The sequence below is a fragment of the Lepidochelys kempii genome, chromosome 2, assembly GCF_965140265.1.
Source record: "Lepidochelys kempii isolate rLepKem1 chromosome 2, rLepKem1.hap2, whole genome shotgun sequence".
NCBI lineage: Eukaryota > Metazoa > Chordata > Testudines > Cheloniidae > Lepidochelys > Lepidochelys kempii.
In genome coordinates, this window is record NC_133257.1 from 70,001,207 (window position 1) to 70,021,850 (window position 20,644).

Genomic DNA, 20,644 nt, shown 5'->3' on the forward strand with positions numbered 1-20,644 from the left:
TGCTTATTCTAATCTAGCCCAGTTCATTACAGACTGAAACGTGCTGCTGTGTGATGTCTGTCTGGGGAACTTGAGTGAAATGAGTCTGCTGTAAATCCACTTCCCAAGGTATAAGTATTGATGTGACTTTAACCACTCCCATAAATGGTGGTACATGGTAATCTTAATAGAGAGACCAAAAACTAAATGGTGTGGGACTAAACTGCTCTCACCCCCAAGATAGCATCTCCGAATTGGGGTCGAGGCACATTGATGTTAAGAGTCCGGAGAAACTTGCAGTGTCACTTCTTGTGCTAAGCTTGTTCTGTGGATAAATAGGATTTAAGTCTTCAGAGTTATCAATCTGGAACCTTTCACAAAACTAAAACTTATACTGTGGGAGTTTAAAGAGAGATCACTTGTGTTCTGCTAAACATTTTAGAAGTTAACTGTGTAGGAAATAAAATATATTTTGAATAATACTTTTATGCATGTTTTACAGGCTGGGGCACTGGATTTGCTAAAGGAGCTTAAGAATATACCTATGACCCTTGAGTTGTTACAGGTAAACCTTTTACATTGCTGTTATATTTTAAATATGAGCTTTTAAATGGCAAAAATAAAACCTAAGAGATTCTTAGATTCAGATCTGAGGTCCACCAGAATATTCTCTGTTCCTTGCATCAGTGTACAGTTGAAAAGGTTTCATTTAGATTACAAGACCTTGGGGGTAGGGAACTGCCTCTTTGCCTGTCAAGTACTGTACACCTGTGCTGCTTTGCAAATAATAAAACAATATATTGCCCATTTACCTAGACTGACTCTGTCAGTTTGCATGCACCACCATAACTGGAATACACACAGACAAACCATCTCAAGGAAGCACAGTTACTATGTGGTCTTTTCCTCCACACGAACTTATGGCAACTCTTTTAGATTAGCTCTTGTCCAGAAGCAAGCCCTTGCAGATGCTTTTAAAACTTTTCTGTTTCAGTTATATGGGCTAGAAAGATTGTGCATTGAGGCACAGCCCAAGCAAAAGGCAGCTTATCAACTATGTCGGCCTGTTAGTAGGGTGTCTCAGAGATGTATATTGGAGGCACAAATCTGCTGTGCTCTTGCACTAAAGAAGGAGAGAAACCTATTACAACCCTTTATAGGTGTAGCATGCTCTCTCCCTCTTGGATCTAGTCAGCTCCACCGATCAGATCATAAGTGAGTGGAGCCACGGTTTTGCCCTGCCCTGCATTTGTTCACAGGGGGAATATGTCGGGTACGCAGCCCCTTCCTGCTTTCCCTGTATCTAAGTCTGTGAATAGGGTAAGTCTTATACAGCTATGCAGGAAAGTGTGAGGGAGCCTAATATTCCCTTGCTCCCCCTTGCATCTGGGTGAGGTGAGAGTGGTGTACAATCTAGCTCTCTTTTTGAGGTTTACCTATTTTCCGGTATGCCTTTAATTGAAAACTAGGCTTTAATTGGGCCACAAGTAATCTTTCATCGAGAGGGGAAAAAAATCTTTGATGATGAAATTTTCCAGAATCTGCAAAGCTCTTGGCATTGTCCCATGAGGAAGCAACACTTTTAAAGTAATGGCATTGTACTTAATAATTGTAGCTCTTGGTAACAAGTGCTATAATTAAGGTTGGAGGATTGTTTCAAGTACAACTCAGTTTTACTTGCTTATAACTTTAATAGAATGCTTTCGATAATCTAGTTTCAGCCAAAAAATGAATTTTTCTTGGTTGTAAGTTTAAAGTAAACCCTACTAGCTGTGTCTGAGTTATGAAGCTGAATTTTTTTTCCCTATTCTGTTAAGAGAAGAATTTCCACACGTTATTTGTATGATTAAAAGCAGATGGACTATGAAACTTGCATGTTACTCAGCAGTGAATAAGCTCTTGGGCTAAAATAGTTGGATGTATAATAATTGTGAAAAACTCAATAGGCAGCTAAGATTTTTACCAGAGTCTAATGAAGGCCTGTCTCCTTTGTGACATTGCAGTGCACACTGCCGCTGTGACAATTTGAGTTAGAGGCGTTGTACGTAAAATGCAGTCTCTCCAAATGACACTTTATCATTATGGTTGCACAGATGATAATTGCATTTCCTGATTAATTTTAAGGTTTCAGTGGCAGCTCTAGCCTTGTCACGTTGTACATCCTGTATATTTTGTGGACTACACTTATCAATTATATTGTTACTCTTTACAGAAAAGGGATTTGAAATGTCCACATGCGTCCAATGTGGATGAGTTAACATTGCAGAAAAATACCATCCATTTTTAAAAAGTTTTATATTTGCCACTTAACATACTAAATGCAAAGAATTTTATTAGCTATGGAAGTGTATGAAGGATCCAAAAGTGCTTTACAAACTATGTATAAATTCCTCTACTGCCAGAGTCCACCCATCTATGAGGTGGGAAGATGGTGGCCATATAGATAAACTGGTGCACAGTGCCATGATTGAAAGCCTGAGGTAGGATGGAGAAACTTTGACCAAAACCAGCAGGACAAATTCGTCGCTTAGTGCAAGAGACCTTCAGGGTCCATGTGGATTAAGCATGGTCTTTGTTTTTAACTGCATCAAAATTGATGAAACAAATTGATGACTGGGATTCCAATTCATAGTTCCAAAGAAATATCGATTTCATACCTGATACGGACATTGCTAACCTATCTCCTTTACCTCTCTATTGCGGTAAATTGGCTTAAATTATCAAAGAAGGAAATGCCATACTTTAAGGCCAAAAATGCCAATCTGTTGTGCCAAAACATAATTTATAATTCTCAGTTTCTTGTTGCTTGTAACTTTATATTAAGCTAACATTTCAGATTTTACTTAATCATGGATTTTTCTTATGGTTTACATATAAGGTTAAGATACTGGAAAAACCCGCCAAACAAAATAATATAGTGTTCTTTGCTCTCTGAGCTGATAGGTAGCTCCCTCTTAGGGAAGGATGGCACTATCACTGTCCAATGGATTCTGCCTCTCCTATCTTGCCTGATGCTTGTAGCAGTGTAGACTCCTTCTGAGACATTTATGGGATCTATAAAAGAAAGAAACTCCTCCTCACCACATTTCTCTCCCCCCCCCACTCCCTCCAAAGAAGTATAAAGATTGGAATATCTTTGGAAAAAATCACGGTGGATAGTTTACTTCATTGGTTAAGTAATAAAGTGCTTAATTTGTTAAGACTTTGAGGAAACAAGCCAGATAGGTTAAGATTTTGATCACTGCTGTGTATAAGCCATATCATGCTACATTTTGACCAACGCATTTCTCTGCCAAATATGCCTCTCATTTCCTTTAGTCTAAAATTTAATAATTACTTTTTTTTTTTAAGTCAGAGATTTCCCAGTTCTGAGGCCTGAGGTTATTTGATGACTTGCCTTTACTAAAACCTTGCAGGAACCACCTGCTTAGGAACTTGAGCAGTTGTCCTATTCCTTGTTGCTTACAAAAATGTGGTACTGGGATTTTGATTGGGTGGAAGGCCTGGGGTAGAGGAACAAATATATAACACTTCCAATATAAATAAAAAAAAAACCTCTTAATTTTCTCTTTAAAGAAGAAAAATAGTAATACCAGGCCATTACAAGGTTAAATAGAATAAACAGTCATAGCAGCTAGATCCTAAGATATTTGAAGGTCTCTTTTCTTTGACAAGAATACAAAAAGGAATGCAAAAAAAAGTAAGCCTATTAAAAGCAGTATGAGAAATATACATTGCATTAATGGCTTAAATGACTCGAAGTAAGAGTAACTGAAAATTTGGCAATAAAGACAGGATAGCATTATATAAGCAAGGTTGGTATTTTTTTTTTTTTTAGCAGAAAGTAATCTGAGATCAAATTAGAAAACTGTATTAAATTTTTTTTGGCAGATGTTTCAGTTTTGGAGCAGGAGGAAGAGGGGAAATTGGAAAAATATCCCTCTACATCGATAGATCCCTGAATAACTTGGGAGTATATTAAAGTAAGAAATACCAAATTATTGTGCTAAATTGAGATTATACCCCACCCACTAAGTTATAAAAGGAATGGATTGTAGAAGAATCTCTTCCTAACACTGTAGGTGGCAGTTGCCCTTGGAGTTTTAGTAAACTAGTTTATTGTGTATACAATATATAAGTCACAAAGGACAGAATGTTTGTAAAATTCTTTGTTGTCATATTTTAGGATCCTCTCCATCAATATTTTAGCTTTTCTCCAAGCTATTTGCCGAAGGGTGGGATTTTGTAAGGCAGTGGTTTTCAACCGTTTTTCATTTGCAGACCCTAAAAAATGTCAAATAGAGGTGCGGACCCCTTTGGAAAGTCAACGTGTGGTCTGCAGACCCCTACCATAGTAGTCTTAGATTGAAAAGTGACTGAGCAGAATTCAAATGTTGCAGGTTCTTGGCACGGCATTTGATGCAGCCTGAGAAAGGGCACTAAACTGGGCATCTGTGATAATGACAACACTTCTGGGCTTTGACCTGTAGGTGGGGGTATTAACATGCTTTTGGTTGATCAGAAAAATGGAATGCCTTTTCTGGGACATGAAACTTTATTTTCATTAGTCACCTTTCATGGACCCCTTAGACGTAGCCTGCAGACCCGCAGTGGTCCACGGACCACAGGTTGAAAGCAACTGTTCTAAGGAGTCTAAGTGACTTAGGAGCACATCTCATGGGAAGTAAATGGGATTTGTGCTTTGAAGTTACTTAATTGCTTGTGAAAATCCCACCCAAGATCTACTGAACTAAATTGATCAAATTTATGAAATTCATAATTTCTAACACTATTCAAACATCTATAAATCATTTTAATATTTTTAATTTTTGACAAGCCATTTCTGTAATTTCGGTTGCATAATAGCTTTCATTGTAAACACCTCTCTTATAGAATTTTTTAACTTTCCTCTTTTCAGGCTGAAATACTCAGTAGTCTGTCTGAAGATGAATTGTTCCGGGAAATTTGAGCAATAGTTCTTAAGCTGTCTTTGAGGGCAAGGAAACAGACAATAAACATGGCCTTTTAAAAACAGTTTTCCAGTCAAAATGGAAAACAGTGGGAATTATCTGTTGGCAGCTACAATATGCCATTGATTACTAACAAGTATAAATATTGAAACTTGGGGACACTATTGACATTTTAAATGTACGTTTCTTAAATTACTTGTTCCTGAGAAGTTTCTTGGCTCCCTAAAATGAGAACATCAGTCATCATACAGCCTCATAGAAAAGGTGGATTTCTTTATGTTCATAGATATGTCTATGCATGTTGTCCCATCTCTTGTACTCTGCCTTTATCACTCTTGTGAATAATAAGGGTACTGAAATATTATAGGATCCTGTGCTGTGAGAGCAGATTTCTAATACACTAACATTGCCTCAAAGGAGCTTTAAGTGTATCGGGCAACATAGCAGTTAAAAAAAAAAAAAAAAAAGTCATTCTATAGGATAACGTCAAGTGACGCAATTTCTATTTTCCTGTTTTAGAATGGACCTCTATCTAATATATTGAATGATCCCCCCCACCACTTAAACCATAAAACATACGTTTTGTTCCAAGTGAGCTTTTTTTTCTTGATTGCATGCTCCTATCAAGAAAAGTTTATTAATGTGTTTTATCAGTATCAATGTGCAGGATGTCTTGTGAAAATCAATTCAGTAAGGATTTGCAACTTAATAAAGTAATTTCAGTCAACTTCATAGGGATACAACTGACTTGATGCTTAGATTTTTACCATGCATTGTCAAAATGCAGCTTAGCTTTTTGTATCTGTTAAATGTCTTTCACAAATTGTGATGTATATCCTTTTCTGTTGCAGTCCACAAGAATTGGAATGTCAGTGAATGCAATACGCAAGCAAAGCACAGATGAAGAGGTTACATCTTTAGCAAAATCTCTCATCAAGTCTTGGAAGAAGCTGTTAGGTATGACTGCAAAAAGCTTTTTAACAATCTTCCTTCTCCCTCAGGCATTTAATCATTTGTATTGTGGGCATTATAAACTATTGCCACCATTTTGATTCTTGGCTCACCAGTTCTCACATTCAGTACTGAAGTTTTTTCTGTATCATTTTCATTTTCCCTGTGCCCTCTATCACTGCATTACTCATGGGTCCCCTTAAGGGCCATAGTCAGTGTAGCTTCATTGGGATAATGAGTAACTAAGAACAGAGCAGCATGAAGCATGGCTCTGTGACATGACTAATATCTATTGGACAGTCTCACTGCTTGCTACTGAACTAAATGCCAGAGTGGCCTTATTGCAGCATTAAAACCTACTGACCTTTTGTTTGTCTGGATCAACTATTCTCTGCCTTCCAAAGTCTTTACAGTACTTGTACATCAAGGTGTTAAAGGGTTTTAATCTTAACTGTCTGTGGGTCATAAACTATAGGAAAGGAAAAGACAAAAATCAAAAGTTGACTTAATGCTATTAGTATTATGACTAGTACATAGCTCCAATCTTATCATAAGAAAACTGAAGTCTAACTAGTTCTGTGTGCCTTGTGCTCACTCTCTGAAACCTCAATATTCATTAAAGGCACTTGAATAAAGTGAATGGAACTTAAATAGTATTCCTTTAAATATTGTGTACTAATTATTAACACGTCTAAGGAAATTATTCTTGCAACATTTTTTATGCCAGGACAAATCACATCACTGTCATCTTAGTGCAGTTTTAAACACCTGAAACTCATGAACCGTGTTTATTTGGAACATTGCTGATAATACATATAACTTATTCGTGGCTTCATCTCACATTCACATAAACTTAAGTTTAGGGAGTTTCTTCTGGTAGCTTAATATTTAAAATGTGAGGTCTGCTTTTGTTTTACAGAAATTACAAGAGCTGCTGGATTAATAGAAGTCTTTTCAGTTTAAACAAGTGTGCTATGCCAGCTGTCATCCAAGTTAGCTAGCTATACATTTCAAGGAAATCTAATCTCATCACCTTCGCTTTTTTCTAAATGCTTGCAGGAATGGTTTGGCATCCGTTTTAGAAAAGTGTTTCAATAAAAAATGACAAATTATGGGAGTCTTCTTAATGGGGGTGGTTCTAAAGTAAAGGCTTATATATGCTGAATTAAAACATGAAACAATATATAGGACTCTAATATCTGGTTGAGCAGGCATTTTGTGAAGGCAGAAGTACAGCAAGTGTTCTGGTGAACAAGCTTCTAAAATCATGTCCTGTTTTGTTATTACCAAGAGATGTACTTTACCAATAATTTGATCTGATGTCACTGGTAAATGTAACCTAATAAACTCAAATGCATATATTTTTGTATGCCTTTATGTCAATATGAAACTTAGTGAAGTCTTCCATGTATTTTGTCTACTTGTTATGTAAAACTGGAATTTGATTCCGTAAAAAAAACAACTGAGCAAAATGCTGGTAAATACTAAGAGAACAATACAAAATGGTTTTGTTTCTTATTCAAAATGTAAATTCCTGCTGTTCTGATATACATAAATTAAAAATATACTCTTCCTTCCAAAATTTGTTACAAATTATTAGTAAATTATCCCAATCACTAGGCAACAAATTATATTTTCTTTATCATTTTCAGTGCAAACCTACAGAATGTGCTAATATTTTTTTCATTTCAACCATCTTAACTTTAATCTACTTTTCCAGTGACATGTTCCTCCTTTTTCAACAATCTCAAAATATCCTGGAAAACCAAACTTTTTTGAGGAGAGAAATATTTTTCAATTATTGTGAAGATGTTTTCCCCCATCTAATACAAATAATTAATTGGAAAATATTCTGAAAGAACTGATAGCTTCCACTGGGATTTTCCTCAGGATCACAAAGCTGGAGAAATATTTTTAAAAACAAACCATAGATAAGCTAGAGTTGTTCTTATTTCTCCTAAATTTTAAATTATGTTGAGATTTTTAATTACTAGAGATCAGATTGACTACTCCAGGAGTATATTGTCTAATGTCCACTAACAAGTAGGTGTAGTAGATCTCTTTTGTTAATGAGGTTTTTTGAAGAAATGGGAAGGTCTTGGACATACTTTAGAAATTGGGGGAAGATCTTAGATAGATAATAAAAATGCTGATTAATCACCAGTTCATAGTCTGATGAATATAGCTTTAAAAATAAACTAATACATTGCAATTCTGACAGTGAAGCAAAGATTTTAACAGTAAATAGGATGAGATTTCAAATTACAATGCAGAAAGTGACGATAAAATGTATTTGAATTTCAAATTTTGCACCAAACTTCTAATTCCCCCGGCCTTGTCTGAATGTAATATACCTTACATTTTTGTCCCATATATTTAAGAGTACCCCTAATATAGATAAATAGTTCAGAGGACATCTATGTTGTCATTTCTTGATGTGACAAAAGACATAAATGGAAGATTAAAAATTCTCATAAATTGAAGAAAATATTCAAAAATAGTAGCAATAAGGATAAGAAAAAGTCAGCTGACTGGAGCACTGGTAATTTCAGACTCTCCATAGTAAGCAAACATTGCAACTTTTGGCATCTACTTTGTAGCTGTGAGACTAGCTACTTTTGCCTAAATCTGACCCACAGAAAGACTGAGTAGTGTAGATTTCAGAGTAACGACATGCCAGGCTTTAAAGTTTGGCAAAGAGCTTCTTGATTAAATCAAAGCAGAAATAATTTCTAGAACATAACAAATGTTCCTTTGGATTCAGTGTATTTGTTCTGCTTGTCTTTACCAATCCTTACCTTGACAGTGACTGATTTTTAAACATTAGAATATATTGAGACATATGAAAGTGTTTCTCTTTAGAGGAAGAATTAACCTATTTCTATGTGCACTTTGAATACAGTAGAATCTCAGAGTTACGAATACCAGAGTTACAAACTGACCAGTTAACCACACCCCTCATTTGGAACTGGAAGAACGCAATCAGGCAGCAGCAGAGACCCCCCTCTTCCCCCCCCCCCAAATGCAAATGCAGTACCAGTACTGTGTTAAATGTAAACTACTAAAAAAGGGAAAGTTTAAAAAAAAAAAAAAAGATTTGACAAGGTGAGGAAACTGTTTCTGTGCTTGTGTCATTTAAATTAAGATGGTTAAAAGCAGCATTTTTCTTCTGCATAGTAAAGTTTCAAAGCTGTATTAAGTCAGTGTTCAGTTGTAAACTTTTGAAAGAACAGCCATAACATTTTTTTCAGAGTTATGAACAACCTCCACTCCCAAGGTGTTCATAACTCTGAGGTTCTACTGTAAGTTCAATAAAAGATCATTTTTACTACCATTAAAAATGCTAGCTGGCTACAATTCTGGCATGTAACTGTACTGATATCAAATGACACTAAAGTTTTGAAGAATTTGAAAACTGATAGCAAGAGTTTGTACTGGTGGTAATTAAAACTGAATTTTTTTTTCTGAGATGGAGAGATGTGACCACACTGTATCCAGAACCCCAATTATTATTATTTCAAGAGTAATGTGTGTAATTGCACCCATGTATCCTGTCGGGTCTATTAAAATCACTTCTGTATGTGAAAACATAGCATTGATCATGCACAGAACTGACTTGATCACCGATTTCCTTGATCATAGTGTGAAAATCTTGTTTCTCAGGCATACCAGGGCAAATGTTGGTTCACTGCTATAAACTCCAACTCAATATTGGAATTTAAAATTAATTACATTGTTGTGCACTGTAGAGTTGTGTTACTTGGCCAAGAGGGTGGAAAAGTTAGGGACTTCATTTTGTGTTGGCATTGGTTTTGATTTTCACAGAAGAATTCAGAATACTGTATGTCAGGCTGTTGTACAAATTATTTCAATTATGCTGTTTGTAGTGCTTGTAAAATAGGGTATCGTCAAAGATGGCAACACAGGTGGACAGCTGTTAACTGTTCTGAGCGCTGAAATCTTTTGAGAGTTGTTAAGTTCAAAAATTCTGTTATAAACATCTTTTTACTTGACAGGGTGTGTATACTTTGTAAATTAAACATTTTTTTGGAACTTTTAGAACTTCTTTTGGAATGAAGAGAGAACCTAAAAGAAATCAGGTGAGGTTCTGAACCTCAAAGAATAATCAAAATTTCTCTTGATGAGAACCACATGAAGTGTGAAAAGAAAGAATGGTTACAATATTTTTGAAGCTTGGTTAGTAGACTCTCAGGTGGTGGCTTCCGAGCATCTTCTGAAAGGAGACTTGATGCAAGATCAGGACAAGATCAGTCTTTACAAAGTGCAGATAATGGTTGGAAGACCTTAGAAGCTACACAGGCCAAGTGGATACAGTTCAGATGAACATGCAAACTGTATTACTGGAGGTCATAAAAATCTTTCAGCCATGTGATGAGAGGAAAAAATTCTTTGCAAGTAATGACACTTAATTGATATTATTTTATAGCAAATACCATGAAGTATCCTAACCTGCAAATGTCAGGTTAGATTTCAGGATGTGTTTTACTTTCTTTGATCCAGACAATTTCTTTTAAGAATGTGTAAAATCTAAATATTCTACAATGCAGCTTGAAATTCCAGAGTTATTTTTATTGAATCCTGAAGGTACCTATCTGGAAAAAAAATGCAGGAACTTTTAGAATACATTTATAGGGGCTCTGTTTAATTATTTACTGGGCTGGAGGTGCACATTATTGGATAATTGTAAGATACATTTTATTGCCCTTAATGAAACTAAGAATGGGGGGAGAAAAAGTTTTTTGAAATGAATGCAGAATAAAAGTTTAAATGTTTATGAACTAGCAGTTTTGTTTCTTCTGAGTTTTTCTTCAGGAGTGCAAACAGAAGAATAATTGTAGTACTAGCCAAATCACACGTAAGTTGAGTGATTCCAAAGCATTCTGTATATAAGATCCTTTCCTTATGTAATGAATCGGACTAGATTATGTAAAGGACGACACTTACCAATTTTCTCCAGTAACTTTATTTTGAACAAAACCAAATGCCAATTATATATCCTTGTGTTTGTAACTTTTTTACTATCGGCAATACTAGTGTGTGTGTGTGTGTGTATATATAGACATCAAATAGAATAAAAACTTCTGAAAAGCTTCTGAATTCCCATAGAAAGTTTGACCTTTGGAGGGAAGGGCCTGTTGTGACTATTGCTCAAGTGAATAATTACATAACAAATAGACAAGGTAGGTGAGGTAATATCTTTTCTTGGACCAATTTCTGTGGGTGAGAAAGACAAGCTTTTGAGCTTTCAGAGAGTTCTTCGGGTCTGGGAAACTTAATCAGAGTGTCACAAGCTAATGTTTGAACAGATTGTTTAGCATAAGTAGTTAACAGACATTTCAAGTGACCATTCAAGTTGAAGTGGCCGGCTAACACCCCTCCACTCATAAAAAGGAAAAGAAGAGGGGGGAACTGCTGCGGGGTTGGGGTTGTTAGTGGATTAGAGATTGTTGTAATAAGTCATAAATTCAGTCTCTCTATTCAATTCATGATTTTTAGTGTCTAGTGAAGTTATGAATTTAAGCTCCCAGGCTCGTCTTTTAAAAGGATTGTAGAGGTTTCCTTTGATGAAGAGGTCTGAGAGGTCAGATACAGAGTGTTCATTTTGTGAAAAACGTTTACTGACAGGTGATAGGGTGTTTTTGTCGTCTATCGTTTCCCTGTATAAGTTCATTCAAGAGTGTAGTGGTTGTCTGATTTCACCCACATAGTTACTATTGAGGCTTTTATTGCACTGGATGAGGTACACCACACATTGTGATAGGCATGTGCAGGACTCCTGGATCTTGAATGTTTGGGAGGGAGGTGTTGATCATTGTAGCAGTGGAGATATGTCTGCAAGTTTTGTATCTGTTCTGGCAGGGTTTGATGCTGCTTTGAGTTGTCCTGATCTGCAGGGAGCTTGGAGAGGTTGGAGGGTTGTTTGAAGGCCAGAAGGGGAGAAAGTTGTAGGTGTATATATACCTTAATACACACACAACCATCTTCACCAAACAAAGACACTCCACAAGAGAAGTAGATTGCATCATGGAGTGGGCTTCCCAAATACCCCAAGAGAACCTGCTTCAAAATCAGAAATAAAACCCCCTCTGACTGCACACCTGCAGTTGTCACCTACCACCGAAACTGGAGCCCATATGAGGTATCATCAAACTACAGCTCATACTCAATGGAGATCCCATCCTGAAAGAAATCTTTCCCTAATCCCCTCTTCTGGCCTTAAAACAACCCCCGACCTCCTATACATGCCTATCACAACAATAGCAACTATGTGAGTGAAACCAAACAACCACTATACTCTTGAATGAATTTACACGGGAAAATGATAAAAGACAAAAACACCCTATCAGTTGTGAGTAAACGCTTTTCATAGAGTGATCACTCTCAAACCTCTGTCCTCATCTTCAAAGGAAACCTGCACAACACTTTCAAAAGACGAGCCTTGGAGCTTAAATTCATAATTTTGCTAGACACTAAAAATCATGGTGTTAATAAAGACACTGGATTTATGGCTTATTACAACAATCTATAACCTACTAACCGCCCCTGCAGCTCTTCCCTCCCTCCCTTTCCTCCCTCTTACTGGAGAGTTGTTAATGAGCCACTTCAGCTTGAATGGTCCCTTGAAATATGTGTTAACTACTTATACTAAACAATCTGTTCAAACCTTGTATTTAGCAGTGACAGGGCAGGTCTACGCTTAAAATGCTGCATCAGTGCAGCTGTGCTGCTGTCGTGCTTAAGAGAAGATGCTCCTACACCGATGGGAGAGCTTCTCCCGTCGGCGTACTTAACCTCCCTGAGAGGCGGTAGCTGTGTCAATGGGAGAAGCTCTCCTGTTGACATAGCACTGTCTGCAGTGAGGGTTTGGTCAGTATAAATGTGTTGCTCCGGTGTGTGGATTTTTCACCTTGTCCTGTAGTGTAGACCTGGCCTTAATTTCCCAGTCCTGAAGAAGAGCTCTGTGTAATCTTGAAAGTTTTTTTTCTCTCTCTCTCCAACAGAAGTTGGTCCTATAAAAGGTATTACCTCACTCACCTTGTCTCTCTAATATCCTTGGACCAGCATGGCTACAACAACGCTGCATACATGACAAATAGTTAATTTGTTTTTTCTCCCCAGCATTCTTGAGTCCTTTTTCACACCGCATATTACATCTGCAAACTACCCTGTGTAAATTAAAATGTGTAATTACAAAAAGAATCATTCAATAATACAGCCTGGATTTCCAGTGAGGAAGCATAGTTTATATTCCTGCAGACAATGGGTATGTCTACACAGCAAAGAAAAACCTGCAGCTGGCCCATGCCAGCCAATTCAGGCTCACGGGACTGGGGCGGCAGGGTTGTTATATTGCTGTGTAGACTTCTGGCCTCAGACTGGAGCCTGAGCTCTGGGACCTTTCCACATGGCAGATGTTTTCTTTGCTGTGTAGACATACCCAATGTAGCTACTGATATCTGCACCACAGAAAAAGGGAGGTAATATGTACGATGAAAACCAGTCCTTCTACTCTTGTGTCAAAACATCTCTCCTGGTTTTGTCTTTTTATAAGGAAATCTTATAAACCATACCAGACAGACTTTCCTGACTCTCATACTTCATCATCTGGAATTTCTTGCTCTATTCCTGCTTTTCTATGATGTTCTTCTCTCATAGCTTCTTATTTCTCAAAGTGCCACTACAATATCTTTTCTCCTTGGATGTAAATTGCTGACAAATGAAATTACTTGTATATTGTCTGTTTCAAGATTATTTCATTAGTGCTTGCGGGAATATTAAAATATGGAGGGCATTTTTTAAATTGTCAGCCACCACTCTCACCTCCACCCACCTTCCTTATGTAAAGTGACAGTTAAGAAAGTTTCCCAGTCTGCTGCTGATGTATCAGAGAATTATGTGTGAATCACTAACCTGTGGGCATGGCTATCCTTGTGAGTTAGAGCGCATTAAAGAAGCCCAGTGTGCTCTAACTCATGACCTGTCCACACTGGCAAGGCACGTAGAGCGCTCTGACTCCGCGGTAGAGTGCTCCTGGTACTCCACCTCGGCGAGTGGAATAACGTTTGATGCGCCCCCACTGGAGCGTTGCAGCGCCAGTGTGGACACCCTGGTCTGTTAATGCTCTCTGATTGGCCTCCAGAAGTGTCCCACAATGCCTGTTCTAGCCACTCTGGTCATCAGTTTGAACTCTACTGCCCTGCCATCAGGTGACCAACCATCAGACCTGCCCTTTAAATTCTCTGGGAATTTTGAAAATCCCCTTCCTGTTTGCTCAGCCAGGCGTGGAGTGCTCTCAGCGCATCTTTCCAGGTCACCATGCCTCCACACACCTGCCGATCCCCAGTATGGAGCAATGGCGAGGTGCTGGACCTCATCAGTGTTTGCGGGGAGGAAGCTGTCCAGTCCCAGCTGCGCTCCAGCCTAGGAATTACGATGTCTTCGGGCAGATATCAAGGGACATGATGGAAAGGGGCCATGACCGGGACGCACTGCCATGCAGGGTTAAAGTGAAGGAGCTGCGGAATGCCTACCGCAAAGCCCGCGAGGCAAACAGCCACTCCGGTGCTGCCCCTGTGACCTGCCGTTTCCACAAAGAGCTGGACGCGATACTTGGAGGCGACCCCACCTGCACTCAGTACCACTGTGGACACTTCAGAGCCCAGTTCAACAAGGCTGGAGGAGCAAAGCGGGAGCAAGGGTGCTGAGGCGGAGGAAGCTACCCCGGAATCCCTAGAAGCATGTAGCCAGGAGCTGTTATCAAGCCAGGAGGAAGGTAGCCAGTCGCAGCGGCTGGTGCTTGGGGAAGGACAAACACCAGAGGTGGTGCCTGGTAAGTGGCTTTTATTTTGGGAAGGAAATTGTTCAGTTCAGGCTCTTGGGGCGAGGAGGGTTAGGGCTGCATGCATGCCTAGATGCGGAATAGGGCGTTGATGTGCTGTCTCACATCATGGTAATTGGCCTCAGTGATCTCTTCAAAGGTCTCAGCCAGAACTTGGGCAATGCGCTTGCTCCGGTTTCTTGGGAGAACCACTGTGGTCCTTGTCCCAGTCAGGCTAACATGTCTGCGCCGCTGTGCTATGAGGGGCTGGGGGACCATTGCTGCACACAGGGCATTGCATATGGGCCTGGGGCAGAAGCCATATTGTAGTAGAAGACCCTCCCTTGCTTCCCAGATCGCCCTCAGCAGCGAGATATCTTCCAGGACAAACTCCTGTGGAAAATGTGGGGACAGCGTTCAGTATAGGGGCCCCCTGCAACTGTTGGCTCTCCCCAAGGCACAGAAACCCAGAGGACAGTACAGCCATGAAAGAATCATTCCCCCTGGACCCTGTCCTTACTCACCATTTTGGGGCTCCCGTGGGTTGTGTGTGCTCGCTTTGGGACGGGCAAATTCTGCTATTGTGTACACTGTGTTCGTCCTTAAGTATGGGGGAATCATTGGTCTGTCTGGTGTGAACAATGCTGCCTCTGTTAAGTGTTGCATTTTGCCTTTACGGATGCAACCTTGAGATCTCAGCCGTCCGTGTTATCACCGGCCGAGAGGCTGCAAAGACTCAGGAAGAGGCTACATAGAAGGAAAGAAGACATGCTGCATGAAGTAATGCAGCAGTCAATGAGAATCTAAAAGCGCAGGAGTGGAGGGAGAGTGAAAGGAGGATCCACCAGCAGAATGCGGATTGCTGGCACAAAAGCACGGAGCTCCGGCAGCAAAGCACGGATCGGCTGATAAGCATCCTGGAGCTCCAGGTGGACTCGATCCAGGTGCTCATAGCCATGCAGGCAGAGCACTACCATGCCTGCCCCACCCCTGCAGCCCGTGTCCCAAGACTCTTTCCCCTGTGCCCCCATGTCACTTCCAACCCACTTTCCCCAACAGCCGGGTTCTTATCGCCACCAGCTGTCTCCAACACCTGTAGCTTCACCACCCAGCCCTGAAAACTACGACCCTTACCCACTGCACTCAACCCCCATCACCATGCAGTATAGCCATCCTGAAGTGCAGCACTCATTGCACAGCACTCCAGACAGGAAGGCTGAGTATAATAACAGGACATACACAAATCTGTAATTGTACTGTTCTTCACCCCACCCCCTTGCCCTCTCTGTTTGCAAAGCAGTTGTGTTTCTTTTCAATAAATGGATTTTTTGGCTTTGAAAACATTCTTTATTATTGCATAAAGTAAAAGCTACCTTAGCCTAGGAAAGCAACAGGCACTGCAAGTAAGCGTAGCAAACACGGATTCCTACTAACATTGGAACCACTGCACTTCACTCCTGTGCAAGGCACCAAACCTTATTGGTGGCTTTCAGCCTCAAATTGCTCCCTCAAGGCATCCCTAATCCTTGCAGCCCTGTGCTGGGCCCCTCTAATAGCCCTGCTCTCTAGCTGTTCAAATTCAACCTCCAGGTGTTGAACCGACGAGGTCCATGCCTGAGTGAATCGTTCACCCTTCCCTTCACAAGTGTTATGGAGGATACAGCAAGCGGATATAACTGTGGGGATGCTGCAATCTGCCAGGTCCAGCTTCCCATACAGAGAACGCCAGCGGTCCTTTAAACGGCCAAAAGCACACTCCACGGTCATTCTGCACCGGCTCAGCCTGCTGTTGAACTGTTCCTTGCTGCTGTCAAGGCTCCCTATGTAGGGTTTCATGAGCCAAGGCGTTAAAGGGTAAGCAGGGTCTCCAAGGATCACAATGGACATTTTGACTTCTGGGAAAAAAGTCCCGGCTTGCAGCTTCCTGTACAGGCCAGTGTTCCAAAAGATGCGTGCATCATGCACCTTTCCGGGCCAGCCTGCGTTAATGTCCGTGAAACACCCCCGGTGATCCACAAGCGCTTAGAGAACCATAGAGAAATACCCCTTCAGATTAATGTACTCGGAGGCTAGGTGGGCTGCTGCCAGAATTGGAATATGCATCCCATCTATCGCCCCTCTGCAGTTAGGGAAACCCTTTTGTGGAAAGCCAGCCACAATGTCATGCACGTTACCCAGAGTCACAGTTTTTCTGAGCAGAATGCGATTAATGGCCCTGCAAACTTGCATCAACACAATTCCAGCGGTCAACATCCCTACTCCAAACTGGTTAGCGACTGATCGGTAGCTGTCTGGAGTTGCCAACTTCCAGATTTCAGTAGCCACCCACTTCTCCACTGTCAGGGCAGCTCTCAATCTCGTTTTTTTGCGCTGCAGGGTGGGGATGAGCTCATCACACAGTCCCATGAAAGTGGCTTTTCTCATCCGAAAATTCTGGAGCCACTGCTTGTCATCCCAGACTTGCATGACGATGCTATCCCACCACTCAGTGCTTGTTTCCAGAGTCCAAAAGCAGTGTTCCACGGTGATGAGTATGTCCATGAACGCGACAAGCAATCTTGTGTCGTATGCCTTACTTGAGTCGATATCGTCGGAGTCCTCACTGTCAGTTTGGATCTTAAGGAGTAACTCAACTTCCAAACATGATGTTCTGGTGAGACTCGTCAGCATATTCCTCAGCAGTTCGGGCTCCATTCCTGCAGACTGAAAGGGAAGGCAGAGCGCGCAGCACAAAAAATGTTGAAAGATGGTGCCAAATATGCACAGAAGCAGAGGAATTGCTGGGATGCGAACCGATGCATCATGGGGCGTTGGGACAGGACCCAGAATGCCCTGCACCCTCCCACCCCCTTCCCACAAGCCACAGCGCCAGAATGGGAAGAGGTGCTCTGTGGGATAGCTGCCCATAATGCACCACTCCCAATGCCGCTGCAAGTGCCACAAATGTGGCTACGCCACTGCATTTGCAGCTGACAGTGTGAACACACTGCAGCGCTTTTCCTACTGCGCTCTCCGAGGGCTGGTTTAACTCAAAGTGCCCTACATCTGCAAGTGTAGCCATGCCCTGTGATATTATAGAACCAAAGCATTAGAAGGAACCGTAAGGGTCGTCTAGTCTAGTCTCTGGCCAACGAGCAGGATTTGTTGTGTCTAAACCATCCATGACAGATGGCTGTCCAACCTCTTCTTGAAAACTGGCAGTGAAGGAGCTTCCACAACTTCCCTAGGCAGTTTATTCCATATCAATATAACATGAGATTCATCCAGTGAAATTGTAGGCCAGTTGGTGGAAAAAGATGACAAAGTGCTAATACAACTCTAAAATTCCTGGTGAAAATATTCATGCAGTTGATGGTAGAGAATGTAAGAATGGGTGAGGTTGTCTGAATATATAGAATATTTCCTGTTTATACATCAGATAAGTGTTCTTTAGTTGCTATGGTGATTACTTATCTCTTCATACATAAAAAAGGGGAAGGGTCAGTTTTCCTTCTATATGAGAAATGCAAATGTTGTGTTTTAACAGTGTGCTTGAATAATGACTAGTTTTCAACTTTTTATGGTTTTAGTTTTCTTGATAAATATATATTGTGGGTTTTCTTTTATTTTAATCTTCAGGACTTTTAAAATACCACTTCTTCTATTTTAATGCAGCATCTATTGTATTTGGATAATTTTATGTTTTCATTTCTGTTTTGTCTTCATTCACGGTGATGAGTTTTAACTAAGTTAATTCATTTTTTTATTTGATAGTCTCTTAAACCTTTGATCCCCTAGTTTTTTGTTTGGTCTTGTCTGTGTGGACTTAACTATAGAACTGTATGGTGCTTTTAAAAAAAAAAAGCACTGAATATGTGGTAGTTTCATTCTAATCATCAGGACAGAGTTTTCAAACTTAGATGCCTCAATAAGTGGCTTGATTTTCACAGGTATTGAGCACACTCAAATTCCATCTTATGGAAATAAACTACATTGCATTTAACTTATACTTGGCTGCTATTTCTGTCCTATAAGAGGTAATGTTTATTTCATGGTTTGTACATTTCCAGATGGACCGTCAACTGATAAAGACTCTGAAGACAAGAAAAAGGAACCTGCATCTTCATCACAAAATAGTCCTGAAGCAAGAGAAGAAAGGTATTTGAACCTGTCTGTGTGTGTGTGTAATATAAAATGAACTAGCACAACAGATGAATTATTAATGTGAAGAATCAGTTTCTTCATAGATGCTTTCCTAAATATTTAATTTTTGTACAAGTATCTCTGGGACTAAGGAGGTCTGCCATGTTCTTATATCAAACACGTAATCAATGTCTAAAAAGTGGTGATGCCTGCACTGTCATCAAGGTTGGACAATCAGTGTAGATCAGAATAGTCATCCAGGTCTTTTGTGGTGGGGATGAAGGTAAGTCAATTCTGCTGTTAATAATATGAAAAAATGGCAGGTGATTAGCCACAATATGGGTCAGGTAGTCAAAATATCCATCCTGCCTGCTGATGTCATCTATTTAACATTCTTACTCTACAATACTAGGAGTCTTAACAATAACCAGCCTTTTTTAATCAGTATCTTACATTTTAGGTAGAAACTAGGGCTGATAAGCTATTAAAAAAATTAATTGCACAATTAATCGTGCTGTTAATCGCACTGTTTCAACAATAATAGAATACCATTTATTTAAATATTTTTGGATGTTTTCTACATTTTCAAATATATTGATTTCTGTTCCAACACAGAATACAAAGTGAACAGTGCTCACTTTATATTTTTTTTTATTACAAATATTTGCACTGTAAAAATGATAAAAAGAAATAGTATTTTTCAATTCATGTCATACAAGTACTGTAGTGCAGTCTCTTTATTGTGAAAGTGCACACCCTGTTTGGGTATTGGACTATGCCCTGGACTCCGGGCTTCAAAGTTTGTGGTTCTTGCCTGCATTCCTTCTTGGTCAGTGATAACCACCTATGCTGTTTATACTATCTCGGGGAAAGCCCACATTGTAGCAAGGTGCATGTCAAAGTTCCTTCCCCACTCTGAACTCTAGGGTACAGTTGTGGGGACCTGCATGAAAACCTCCTAAGCTTACTTTTACCAGCTTAGGTTAAAACTTCCCCAAGGTACAAACTATTTTACCTTTTGCCCTTGGACTTCCGCTGCCACCACCAAAAGTCTAACCGGGTTTATTATTGGGAAAGAGCCGTTTGGAAACGTCTTTCCCCCCAAAATCCTCACCAAAACCTTGCACCCCCCTTCCTGGAGAAGCTTTGATAAAAATACTCACCAATTTGCATAGGTGACCAGAGACCCAAACCCTTGGATCTTAAGAACAATGAAAAGAAGCATTCAGTTTCTTACAAGAAGAATTTTAATAGAAGAAAAGGTAAAAAAGAATCACCTCTGTAAAATCAGGATGGTAAATACCTTACAGGGTAATTAGATTCAAAACATAGAGGATCCCTCTAGGCAAAACCTTAAGTTACAAAAAGACACAAAGACAGGAATATCCATCCCATTCAGCACAGCTTATTTCCTCAGCCATTTAAAGAAATCAAAATCTAACGCATATCTAGCTAGATTACTTACTAAGTTCTAAGACTCCATTCCTGTTCTGTCCCTGGCAAAAGCATCACACAGACAGACAGAGATGCTTTGTTTCTCTCTCCCCCCCAGCTTTTGAAATTATCTTGTCTCCTCATTGGTCATTTTGGTCAGGTTCCAGCGAGGTTATCCTAGCTTCTTAACCCTTTACAGGTGAAAGGATTCTTCCTCTGGCCAGGAGGGATTTTAAAGGTGTTTACCCTTCCCTTTATATTTATGACAGCGCAATACCTGCCCTTTGTTCCCCCACCATACCTGGGAAGGGTGGGAACTTAGGAAGCACCTAATGGAAGAGCTATGAAA

The 20,644-nt window shown here is 39.9% G+C and overlaps 1 protein-coding gene across 3 annotated transcripts in view; it reads left to right on the plus strand.

Annotated features, from left to right (window-relative positions):
• Positions 1–20,644, plus strand: part of TCEA1 (transcription elongation factor A1) — a 62,155-nt gene that overhangs the window by 19,336 nt on the left and 22,175 nt on the right. For 2 of the 3 annotated variants that reach the window (XM_073331154.1, XM_073331155.1), the window contains exons 2-4: positions 482–544; positions 5,801–5,906; positions 18,789–18,876. In XM_073331154.1, coding sequence (XP_073187255.1) covers positions 482–544; positions 5,801–5,906; positions 18,789–18,876 — 257 coding nt within the window. Of the gene's footprint in view, positions 1–481; positions 545–3,870; positions 3,963–5,800; positions 5,907–18,788; positions 18,877–20,644 lie in introns of those variants that run through there. The other variant, XM_073331156.1, reaches the window with a different exon arrangement.